Source organism: Paramisgurnus dabryanus, chromosome 16 (genome assembly GCF_030506205.2).
Source record: "Paramisgurnus dabryanus chromosome 16, PD_genome_1.1, whole genome shotgun sequence".
Classification (NCBI taxonomy): Eukaryota; Metazoa; Chordata; class Actinopteri; order Cypriniformes; family Cobitidae; genus Paramisgurnus; species Paramisgurnus dabryanus.
The window spans coordinates 27,855,699-27,869,036 of NC_133352.1; the positions used below are offsets into that span (position 1 = coordinate 27,855,699).

Consider the following 13,338-nt stretch of genomic DNA (forward strand, 5'->3'; position numbering starts at 1 on the left):
GGTAATTTTGAACCCAGCATGTGTTCTGTCTAATATTTATCCATTGTGGGTCAAAAATCACCCAGTAATTTTTCGAGTGTAATAGGCATGTAAGAAATTGCAATCTGTCAGAGACTCTTCACAATGAAATTGTAATCAAAAACTAAAACGATCACATTTTGCTATGCAGATACTGTATGCACTCACAATGAACAAACTAAAGTTGAGCACAAAGTGCACTAACAGAGGGTTAAATTATGTATTTAAGGTGAGAAGTTTGCTGTAAGAGGGTTAATCCACAGTTGTCCTGCTTGATCAGGTACACCTGGAATCTTAAACACTTTGACCTGAACAAACGTACACTGTTTAAATTTAAATAAATGACTTAATATTGAATTCACACGACTTATTCAACCATGCGAAAGGGCACAACGAATAATTAAAACAAGATATTTTCTTTGAAATAAATACAGGAATTAATATGAATCTTTGGCTATGCCCCTTTAATAATTCAGCAAATTTGCATACCATTATCCGCATATCTCATTACTTCTGACAGAGACACTTACATATTCCAAAATATCATTAGGCTTATATTCTATTGCATAAATTAGCATAAATAATGCAAGACTTAAAAAATACTCTGATGATTGTGTTTCTTTTAGATACGGCACGTTTGTGAATGTTTTGCACTTTCTGACAATGAAGTAACAGGGTCACAGTTTCACGGTAGTGTTAACTGTCACACTGGAAAAAATACATTACCGTACATGTTGTTAATTAATGCCAGCGCAAATTTCCCTTGACAATTGCTTAGGATTAACAAAAGGTATAATAAACTATCAAAAATATATTTGCATTTGAATGAATTTCTGTTTAAGATTTTTTCAGATATAGGAGAGAGGAATGGTTTGAGCACTGCTAAAAAATATACGCTGGATTTATCATTTTTTGAATCCACTTTTTTTAGTAAGTTTTACTTGAAATTTTTAACAATTGCAAAAAACTTACTTAAAAAAATGGATGAAAAAATGATGCACAATAATTTTAAGTCAATCCAGCCTTTTTTTTTCAGTGTAGACAGGTTAAAGTTAACAGCAGAAAGAGTTTTTTGAATAGTGAATAATTCATAACTATTCAGAAATGTTCAGGTACTGTCAAGGAGCTGATCTTTTCTAAAGGAAAACTCTATGCTATAATTTTTATTATTTCAAATTGTGTGCTATGCTTATACATAATCTGTTATTAAACCTTTTGCATATAATAACAATACTGGTATAAAACCTTTCAGACAGCTATACAGGCAATCGTTGCCTATACAAGAGACACACAGCTTTGAATGTAACTTGAACTTATTGATCTGCTATAACCTGCTCATCATATCTGAACAGTATGTTGACATTCACATCGTAACATATACAACACATCATCTGCATGAAAAGTTTTAGCTTGTTAAAAATATACTGCCAATTTTTTGCAAGCGGTTCCTTCTGCATTTCATGCACCCTGTCATAAATAGACAGACACAGCTCAGCATGAGTTGAGTGTGACGGGGGATTCTGCAGAGAGATTTAAAAGGTGGGAGCAAAACAGAGCACAAATAAATAAATAAAGCACGAGAGAAAGAATAATGCTGCGTGCACACTACCACTCGCTGTGTGTCGCCCACCTCTTTCAAAGAGAACGTGTAGAGGCGTTCCTAATTCTTGTTGTCCTAGTAACAGTTAAACAAACGAGTAACCGTCCACTGCAGTAACTGACGAATGATTGATGACGTGAACTTCACGCTTCACTCCCATTGGTAGTCACTCCCAAAGGTCGCTTATCATTTGCATAAAGCTGATGGTTTTTCAACTTTGTCGAGTCGCTGGACACACCCCATCCAGTCGCCAACAGTCAGTGTTGCTCTTGTCGCCAAAAAAAAAAAAAAAATTGCCAGCTCTCCTTTAAAATGAATTTGATTGTGTCGCTTCTAATGTGAACGGGGCATAAAAAAGAGGAGTGAAACTGTAAATAACGTTTGATATCACTGTGCAAATAATATAATGTTTAACTTTCTGCTATTTTAGATTTAAAAAAACATCATTCTGTTTGATTTATAAGTTTGTTTCCTCATGGGGACAAAAAATGTCTCTAAAAGATTAAAAAATGACTGGGATTACTTTCTTTGTGTGGACATTTTGTAGCCACACTGTAGGGATTACCAGGTATACACACACACACGGACGCACACACACGGACACACGCACACACACACACACACACACATGGACGCACACACGCACACACACACACACACACATTCTGGTTTCCATGTTTTGTGGGGACATTCCATAGACGTAATGCATTTTATACCATACAAACTGTATATTCTATTCCCCTTACCTGCCCCATTCCCTAACCCCAACCATCACAAAAACCTTTCTTGTACCTTAGATTTTCAATAAACATCATCTTGTTAGATTTATAAGCTTGTTTCCTCATGGGGACATCAAAATGTCCCCACAAGGTCACAAAAACACTGGTATTCCTATCTTTGTGGGGACAATTGGTCCCCACAACGTGATAATTACCAGGTACACACGGACGCACACGCACGCACACGCACGCACGCACGCACGCACGCACGCACACACACACACACACACATTGAGCAGCATCGGACATCGGATATGACAAAGATTAGTTTAATAGTACTGTGTATCAGTAGAACAAGAGCATCCACACATCCTAATATGATGAAAGAAAAAAAGACAACATGTTGATTGTCATGTCAGCGATGTTGCTTACTAACTCCATCTAGAGGTCAGGTCATGGCATGTACTGCACAGGAGGTGAACAAAATCATGCAGCTGCCAGCTGTTGTTTACTGGTGACACAAAACACACACACACATACACACACACCATCCAAAATGTGCAAAATGTGCATGCTGGGCATTTGTTTGAGATAATGGCGCTCCTCTTGCTCACATACTGTCTGCTTGTTTCATTCTGTCCCACACACTCGCACACCTTACAATGTCCTCACACTCAAGTTACCACGGCTAAACTAACCACTTCCATCTGTACGCTCTTCATTTATACAGTCACCAGGCTTGCCAGACAAAATGGCTTCCACATGGCAATCAGACAGAAGAACAACAACTGCAGGGAGAGAAAGAGTCTCTCGGCTTTAGCCAACAAAATTCAACTGCAGACAAACCATATACCAGACAAAACAAGACGACAAGATGCAAGACAAATTTGCCGTAAGCTTATGCAGACTGAAACAAAATCAAACTAGTATCTGTTTGGAAAAAAGTCAGTAAATAAATTTAAAAGATTAAGCACTTAATTTTACATAATTGTTTGGTTAATTTCAACTAGTAACAGAACTAATATCTCTTAACCTCCTAAGATCTGGATTATGTTTGCACCATAATACTTAATTCTGTGTAACTGGAACCTGTTGTACACAAACATGGACAAATACACTGCTTTATGTTCTAGGAAAGAATTTGGTTATATATTAATTGGTTCTTCCGAACCCCAAATTAGCTGGTAGAAATCTGAAAACAAGCCACACCAAACTCGTGTCTTAGGAGGTTAATGGGATAGTTCACTTAAAAATGAACATTATGCCATAATTTACTCACCCGCATGTTGTTACAGACCTGTATACATTTCTTTGTTCTGCTGAACACAAATGAAGATATTTGTAATTAAGCAGAAATTGGGAGCACCATTGACTTCCATAGTAGGAGAAATACTACGGTAAACATTTTTTGGTTACAAACATTGCTCAAAATATCTTCCTATCAGTTTAGCAGAACAAAGAAATTCATACCGAACAACATGAGGGTGAGTAAACGATGACACTACTTTCATTTTTGGGCGAAATATCCATTTAAAGGAACAGGTCACCCAAAATTAAATACTGACATATTTCATTTACACATTCTGATGTCTTTGCAAATTTTGTTTCTAAGCATACATATATACATACATGTATTAGTGCTGGGAAAAGATTAATCGTGATTAATAGCGATTAATTGCATACAAAATAAAAGTGATTTTTTCATAATATATGAGTGTACGCTGTGTGTTATTATGTATATATATATATATATATATATATATATATATACACATTCATGTATATATTTAAGAAACATTTACATGTGTGTGTGTGTGTATATAAATATATATATATATATATTCCATATTATATATTAACAATAAAAATGGATGTATAAATAAAAATGTTCTGAAATGTATATATGTATGTGTGTGTGTTTAAATATACATAATAATTATAAACGATACAGACACATATATAAGGCAAAAATGCACTTTTATTTTGTATGCGATTAATCATGATTAATTTTTCCCAGCACTAATATGTATGCATGTATATGTATATATAAATATATATATGTGTATATATGTATAATTATGTACAAATAAATTTTTATTTTAATTGTTTTTCTTTATTTTCAATATGGTTGGTTCATACACAGCGGCGTAATAAACTGGAGAGAAAATACTGCATCCATACATGATATTATTTTTTAACAAGTAAACACACAATCACACTAAGGCCACTTCTCTAAAGAGTTAGACAGCAGAAAAGCACACAAGACAGAATTATATAAAACATACAGGTTAATACTCTGGAGACTGCACCCTAAAAAATACAGAGTACTTCCAAAAAGACATCATTAAAAGAAAGGCCTCTCATTGTTCTCTTAAAAAGACTCTGCTCACCAACATATGTTTAAGATGCTGCTTTACTAGTGCATCCACAAGAAACCAACTTTAACATCATTTTTCTTTTCTTGTAAACAGTATGGTGGTCTTTTATATGACCAGCATACAGGTTTTTGCTAACCATCTTCTCTGTTGCACACAGTATACTGGTAAACATTTCTCTCCTTCATTCTTTTGAATTTGTCTTTTTCCTCTGTTCTACCTTTACTGGGCCAGCGAGGCCTCAGTTTTTCCCCCAGTCGTCACCAGTTGAATGAGACTGCCTGAGGCTGGCCGTCCTGACCCAGTGGCCCAGCTGTAGAAGGTTCTGGAAAAGAGAGAGAGAGAGAAAATGGGAGACGGGTGTAAAACGATGGTGGTAAAGGACGGATGGAGAGCGAGATAATGAGAACAGCAAAAGGGGGAGGAAAATAAGAAGGGGAGAAAATAAAAGATACAGTATGCACAGAATAGGAAAGATACAGACAATCGGAATACAACACAAAAATAATTGACACTATATATTTAGTTACCCCTAACACAAAGACTCTTTTAATATTGTCATCTCTCACATGTTTCACTAATCCGACCAGGTTTGCTTCAGCTCCTCTGGGATTATAAAGTTGCATCAAATCCTCGTTTTAATCCGTGCTTGGCTGACAAGAGAGATTTGGCCACAGCGACCCAAGATATATGCTAGAAGGGTCCAATCAATCACCTTCCGTAAATGTTTCTGTTACTAGTAAACTAGCAACACTGAAGTCATGGGTTCAATTCCCAGGAAAATTTCCATATAGAGATTTTGAATGCACTGTAAGAATAAAACCATCTAGATTTCAAAACAAGCAGCTTTAAATAGTTAAAAATAGTTTATTTAGCCCTATACTTTATTGTGCATACTTTTACTGTGCATTTATGGAGACGCACTTGTGTTAACCTATCATACTGGTACATTGACTACACTGAATGTAAATGAATGCGTTTCTCTAAAAGGTCTGTTGAAGTGAACATTATCCACTTACATTCTGATCTTTCAAATACTGTACGTCTGCTGCTGAGAGGTTTTTACAATTGCCTGTGGCTTTTTGGTTAATATTACTGAATCCAATCAAAGATGTTTTTAAAGACCTACATTTTCTGTTGCCGGTAAATCTGGAATAACTATAATTCTAAATTGATGACATAAGACCTTTAAAAAGTCATGAAATACTTCATAACACTGGGTTTGGTTTAATAACGGCATATTTAGATCATCCCTGAATGGCATTGAGAATTCAGCTCTGTGTGGAAGAACATCATTGCCCTCTTCTGGTAAAAAAACACTTGGGTTTTATCCAATTGTTGAAGCGACTATTTCTCAAACACATCTAATCTGTTGAATATATATCACAAACAGTGGAATTTGGTGACCTTGAGAGATGTACACTCACTCTGCGATATATTCCAGCGGCGTCCAGCTTCCAAAATCCGCGTCAGGCATGAATTTCCTGTTCATTGGTGTATCCAAGGTAACCCTGAAGGATGATGATGTCATAATGTTGTTATCTCGGTTGGAGATGAGAGCCTGTGGCGATAGCTTGCACACAAGCCTGCCCTTTTGAAGACACTCACACTAGATTTGTTCAGCTAATGCAAACAGACAGCAGTCAAACCTGTACCATGCAGGTCACTGAAAATACAAATAAAAACTCGTGCACCAGTTGAAATGGAGTATTATTTAGGTATATGCTGTATTATACCTTATATATATATATATATATATATTTAAGTTTACTCTATATTTTAGAAATTATTAAATAATGCATTACTCTAGTGAGATCTTTAGATCAAATAAAATAAAAAGACTTAAACACATCTTTAAGCAGTACTCCGATGCAATAATAAGTAGTACTTTTCTAAGTTTGTTTACACTTTACGTTTCATTTGGTAATGTTTTGGTCTTCAAAGGGACATAGTCTGTGTATGTATATGGATATGATGATTGACAGATGCTCTTACGGAAGAATGGCCACAGCTATGGCTCCAGAAGGAAGACCACTGTCTTCACCAGCTAGACTTTGGCATAACTGATGGACTGCAGCTTTGGCCATGCCGTACCCGACCATACCTACAACCAGACAAAAACAGAGACGCACAGTTGTAACAAAACTTCTTTACACAATCAGCTCTACAGATGCGGCTCGCTAAAATCCCGAATATGGCACAATTGACTCGAGTGCATGCCAACTATACAATTTACCTAACAATGTGTCTCATGCAACAGCTGTTGCTCTGCGGTTTGGTCAATAATCATTTGTTGAGACGCCTCAAGCAGAGAATAAAATGGGATTGCTATTCAAAATAAGCAAAATGAATTTGTTCCTTTCTATGCGTTGAGAGATTTGTTTTTCACCTTCACGTAGAAAATGAAAGTAATAAAAAAGGTCATATCATGAGGAATTGAATTTGCCTTGATCTTATAAGATAAATAAATATTTTACTATGAATATACCACCTTAATAGGTCATATTGTTTTGTAAAAATCTGTGAGAATGTGATGTGGGCATGTTATCTATCAATGTAGTTGTGATTAGGTCTAAGAAGAGGGTTGAACATTGAATTTTACAGTTCAAAATTCATACATCATGTAAAAAAGTACATTATAAATGTCTTATAATAATATAAATGTCTATAATATAAATGTCTAATGCTATGCTTTTAAAGGAACAGTTCACCCAAAAGTGAAAATCTTGTAATTATTTACACACCCTGAAGTTGTTACAAACCTGTATAAATTTCTTTGTTTAAAGAAGATTTTTTTTCTCATTAAAATGGACTTTAATGGACCCCAACACTTAACAGTTTGTGACGAGCCAGCACGACGTCACGTAATTGCGTAATGACGTTGAAAGGTCATGTGTTACATATATGAAACGCACATTTACGAACCATTTTAAACGATAAACTGACACAAAGACATTAATTAGTATCATTCCACATACAACAACGTCGGAACGGTCCTCTTTCTCCACACTTGTAAACACTGGGGCATAGTTTCGCATACGTCCTCCGTGACCTCTTGACGTGATGATGTATTGCGTGAGGTCGCGCTGGCAGGGCCCACGACCGGAGGAAGATGAGAAGTTGTGGTTTAAAAGTGATTTTTTTTACAATCGTTTTGCTAGATAAGACCCTTATGCCTCGTTTGAGATCGTTTAGAGTCCTTTGAAACTGCAATTTTAAACTGCATTAAAACTGTTAAGTGTTGGGGTCCATTAAAGTCCATTAAAATGAGAAAAATCCTGGAATGTTTTCCTCAAAAAACATAGTTTCTTCTCGACTGAACAAAAAAAGACATCAACATTTTGGATGACATGGTAGTGAGTAAATTATCTGGATTCTTTTAATAAAATTGACTAATCCTTTAACACTTCTAGTATATGTTGGCTGTATAACTAGAAAGCATTCGTTTTGGTTCCACCTCCCCCAAACCTCTGTATGTTTGTTTGCTTGGCATCTGGCATCAATATTCAGCAGACTTTATTTTATAAGAGGAGAAAAGCTGCACTTTTTCCCAGTATGATTTTTTTCTAAGCTACTAAAACGAATGACAGCTTTTTAAAACCACCATTCAAATTCACAGAGCCAATCAGAAAGAGGGGAGGAGTAGCCCCCATATTTCATCTTAGTGTTTTTTATAGCGCTTTAGTGCATTTAGTATTTTCCGGCAGTTTCAGTGACACTGAATGACCTTTCATGTTCAAGCTTGAATGAACATCGAGGGTCAGGGTGATCACATGTTCTGCTTCTCGAGATACGGCTTAAGTTTGGTATGTCAGATATCCAGACTGACCCTCAGAAACGGTTAACTTACTTTAGTCTAACCCAGGTTCAGACTTCAGATTTCATTTATTCTACCAACATTTAAACTTTAGAAGAAGAGTTTCAAAGAGCAAAAACAACTTCAATGAAAAAAATAGCATAATAAGAAAAAACAATAAAAATTTTACAAAATCACTTAGGCAACATTACATCTTACTATCAAATACTACTGATATTACTATTAAATTACTAACATTGCCTGAAGAACCTCTGTAAAAAATCATGTTGCTGATGCTCAACTTGTAACGCATGATGCTACTGTAGCAATGCTGAGGTCATGGGTCCGATTCCCATGGAAATGCACATACATGTATTGACTAAATGCATAGCTTGAATGCACAAGTTGTTAAAGGATTAGTCCACTTTCTTAAAAAAAAATCCAGATAATTTACTCACCACCATGAAATCCAAAATGTTGATGTCTTTCTTTGTTCAATCGAGAAGACATTATGTTTTTTTTTAAGAAAACATTCCAGTATTTTTCTCATTTTAATGGACCCCAACACTTATTAGTTTTCATGCAGTTTAAAATAGCAGTTTCAAAGGACTCTAAATGATCCCAAACAAGGCATAAGGGTCTTATCTAGCAAAACCAGTCATTTTTGGCAAGAAAAAAAATATATGCACTTTTAAACCACAACTTCTCGTCTTCCTCCAGTCCTATGACGCGCCAGTGTGACCTCACGTAATGGCGTAATGACGTCAGAATGTCACGTGTTACATATATGAAACGCACATTTGCAGACCATTTTAAACACTAAACTGACACAAAGACTTAATTAGTATCATTCCACATACAACAATGTTGGAATGGTCCTCTTTTTCCACACTTGTAAACACTGGGGCGTAGTTTCGCATACTCATCCGTGACCTTTCGACGTCATTACGCAATTACGTGAGGTCGCGCTGATGCGTCACAGGACCGGGAAAAAGACGAGAAGTTGTGGTTTAAAAGTAAACATATTTTTTATCGTTTCACTAAGTAAGACCCTTATGCCTCGTTTGGGATAGTTTAGAGTCTTTTGAAACTGCAATTTTAAACTGCATTAAAACTGTTAAGTGTTGGGGTCCATTAAAATGAGAACAATCCTGGAATGTTTTCCTCAAAAAACATAATTTCTTCTCGACTGAACAAAGAAAGACATCAACATTTTGGATGACATGGTGGTGAGTAAATTATCTGGATTTTTTTTAAGATAATGGACTGATCCTTTAAGTAAATTTGGACATAAATTGAATGTAAATGTATTTCAGAAGAGGACCCAGTTGGCTACTTAACCACTTTCATTACGGTCACAGCTTACACAGCATATCGTGTGTTTCAATGCAGTCACTAGAATAACTGATTTTTGAAGTTTCAGCATAAAGTGTGACTAGCACACAATGCTGATCTTTTGCAGTTGTAAGCTGACAGCCCCATCGAAAATGTTTACTTGTAAAGATCACTGTTTTAACAGAATACATCAAACACCTCAACAAAAGGTTCCCTTTCATATCCTAACAAAACTGTGTTTAACACTGCAGGGCATTTCCTGTCTAAATCAGTTCTGTGTGTACGAATACAAACTCGAAAACACAGACCACATGTGCTTTAATCTTCCAAAAACCTGCTGATTCATGCTCCCTCCCCTGGCCTCTCAGCCAATCAGAGCAGGGTGCTGATGTGGAGGGTTTGTTTTGTGCTCTATTGAGTATTGTCACTAACTACATTATCACCCCGTGTATTGGCTGGGCTATGAAAAGGTTTGAGAGAAAAGGCAATAGGGGAAACTTATGAAGTACAATAAACATGACAGACAATTTACTCTCAGTGGTTGTGAAAAATGCCTTTTATCTACTTTAGGGAAAATGCCATTTTTTTCAGTTTTACACAATCAACATCACATTGTGAAGTGTCTTCAGGCAAACCAATGCTGTAATTGAATTTAAAAATATATAAGGGAACGCTTATTTGATAAAGCTCAGTGCTCACAACAATGTATCCATTCAATTACAAATCAATGTTTTGTTGTTCCAGTGGAAGCCAAAACACAATGAATATACTTTAAAGCGGGTGATAGGAGATCTCAAGAGTATACGAATGGATGCTCTTACCAGGAGTGCCGGCCAGTGAGGCCTTTGCTCCAGAGAGGGTCAGCAGGCCCCCTGGTTTCAGATGCAGAGAGGCAAGATGACTGGAAATGGTGGAGGTCCAGACACTCTGTTTCCACATCATATCGGTATTCTTATACAAGTCTAAAGAAAGAGAGAGAGAGGTGAAGAAAATGAGAGATAGGATGAGAGGGAGGACGGACACTATTCTGGCCAAACAAATGAACTCTATAGATGTGCTATGATTTACACCCCAACAAGTCCTCGTACCTTTCGAGCTGCAGTTTCCTCCAGCCCATCCTCCAGCCACACAAACAATAGCATCAACTTTGTGGTCCCCTAGCAACTTGGCTACATCCGACGTCACCTGCGTCAAAACACATCATTGATGAGACACGGCCCAGTTTCAATGCTAACTTTTTACAATGTAGTCTGGGAAAAGCATAAACAGTCATATAACAAATTTACCTGCATCCAAATTTGCACACTAAAATAGTATTCAAAATTACACTATGTCCCAAATCGTATTGATTTCAGTAACAGCTGAATATTGCCCACCGTGTCATTTGACTTGAGTAGGACAGCTACTAAACTGTGTCACACAACTAAGGCTGCTATAAATAACATTTAACGTCAATGGCAGACACAATAAATGAAGAAAGATTGGTTGTCCAGGAGAATGGATAAGGAAATTAAACGGTAAATGGAAAGAAAACGGCGTTGACAGCGTGACAGGAGGATATCTAATAAGCCGTTTGTTGATGGACGCACGGCTGGATGACGTCAAGCGATTGGCTCCACCCACCTGTGCTGCTTGATCAGTAAATGAGTCGCAGAGCTTCACCAGGACGTTAGCGGTCGCTTCTTCATTCGCTCCGATGTCGATACTGGCAACCCACTTATTTGTAAAAAGAAAATGTTAGTTATATAAATGCGTAAAACATCACAAATGTCATCTAACACAACTGCGCTAAAGCATAAGCAGAGGTGCCGGTTAGTGTCGCGTCAACAGGTGTCAGTTTGAGCTCACGAACTCATAGAGTGTCCATAGGCTACGAAAGTAAGAATGAAGGATGTTCTCTGCTTACCCAGCCTTTCGATTTGAAATAATGCACACATGTCGACCCGAGAGCACCCTTTCCTCCGTAAACCAGGACACGGTTCGCAGCTGCCATCGCTATTCTTCGGTGTGAAACGCTTCGGCGAGGATGATGAGTGTACTCTCAGCTCAGTGACACGAGATGAGAGAGAGAGAGAGAGAGAGAGAGAGAGAGAGAGAGAGAGAGAGAGAGAGAGAGAGAGAGAGAGAGAGAGAGAGAGAGAGAGAGAGAGAGAGAGAGAGAGAGAGAGAATGGGTGGGTGGGTGGGTGGGTGGTTTACAAACGCGCTTGTTTAGCAGGCAATGATTGGTTCAAGTGGTTTTCCTCCCTAAACGTGGAATAAATCAAGGCATACCTTTGAAAAAAATGAAACTAAAACTTGCTTTTTTACAATCCTTATTTATAACTAATGTACGCCCCATTCAAAATGAATAGAGAAAAGTTGTTTCTCTAACATGCCCCTCTGCCAAGTTCATTTAAATATTTTAACCAAATATTTGTAAAACCTTTAAGTTGCATTTTAATAAACCTACAACTGAACTATTTTAGTATTATTAGTATATTTATGGTATCTAAATGATCTACGTTATGCCATGTAGATTGTCAAGTACAAAGTTCACTTATCTTTTATGCCAAGTCATGGTGATATCACTTTTACATGGCTTGTTGTAGCCTACAAGGTCAAAATAATAAAAAGTAATAATGGTACAAATAAGCAACTCTAGAACACTTTACTGTTAAAAATAAGAGTGATCAAATTTTGTGGTATTTTGTTAGTACTGTCTTAAACAAGCTTTTTCACATACTGTAACAGATGTTTACAAATAGTCCACCATTAAATTTACAAAAAGGCAATGATGCTGAATGTCCAAATTGTGAGAAAAAAATGTCAAAATTAGCCCTAGCTGTCACTGGGGCTGTAGCCTTTCAAAAACAACACGTTTGTATGTTTTTTAGTTCATATTAGGACCTTAAAAGTACATATTGATACCAAATGTATATTCTGTACTTAAATCGTATACCATTTTAAAGGGTACTGCCCCAGTGCCAGCTTGGGACCATTTTTTTTTGACAGTGCATGGTTACATCATACAACAAGTTTTTTTAGAAAATCTGTTATTATTGTGGAAGATGCAAATATATGTTACTTGTACAACCCCAAAACAGAAAAAGTTGGGACACTGTGGAAATTGTGAGTAAAAAAGGAATGGAATAATTTACAAATCTCATAAACTTATATTTTATTCACAATATAATATAGATAACAAATCAAATGTTGAAAGTGATACATTTTGAAATGTCATGCCAAATATTGGTTCATTTTGTATTTCATGAGAGCTACACATTCCAAAAAAAGTTGGGACAGGCAGCAATAAGAGGCCGGAAAAGTTAAATGTACATATAAGGAACAGCTGGATGAGGACCAATGTTTAGGAATGGGAATGTTGTCCTATTCTTGTCTAATACAGACTTCTAGTTGCTCAACTGTCTTAGGTCTTCTTTGTTGCATCTTCCTCTTTATGATGCACCAAATGTTTTCTGTGGATGACAGATCTTGACTGCAGGCTGGCCGTTTC

At 36.6% G+C, this 13,338-nt stretch overlaps 1 protein-coding gene and 1 long non-coding RNA gene across 2 annotated transcripts; both read right to left on the minus strand.

Moving 5' to 3' along the window:
* Positions 1 to 1,293: 1,293 nt before the first annotated feature.
* LOC141280885 (uncharacterized) lies at positions 1,294 to 4,030 on the minus strand. Its single transcript, XR_012335210.1, has 2 exons — positions 1,649 to 4,030; positions 1,294 to 1,538 (listed from the first exon to the last, which is right to left on the minus strand). It is a non-coding gene; the product is annotated as an uncharacterized lncRNA (long non-coding RNA).
* Positions 4,031 to 4,787: 757 nt separating this feature from the next.
* Positions 4,788 to 11,918, minus strand: qdpra (quinoid dihydropteridine reductase a). Its single transcript, XM_065273978.2, has 7 exons — positions 11,750 to 11,918; positions 11,467 to 11,559; positions 10,932 to 11,028; positions 10,665 to 10,805; positions 6,708 to 6,816; positions 6,140 to 6,223; positions 4,788 to 5,037 (listed from the first exon to the last, which is right to left on the minus strand). The coding sequence occupies exons 1-7, from the start codon at positions 11,834 to 11,836 to the stop codon at positions 4,935 to 4,937; spliced, it is 714 nt and encodes a 237-aa protein (XP_065130050.2). The 5' UTR covers positions 11,837 to 11,918; the 3' UTR covers positions 4,788 to 4,934.
* Positions 11,919 to 13,338: the final 1,420 nt, after the last annotated feature.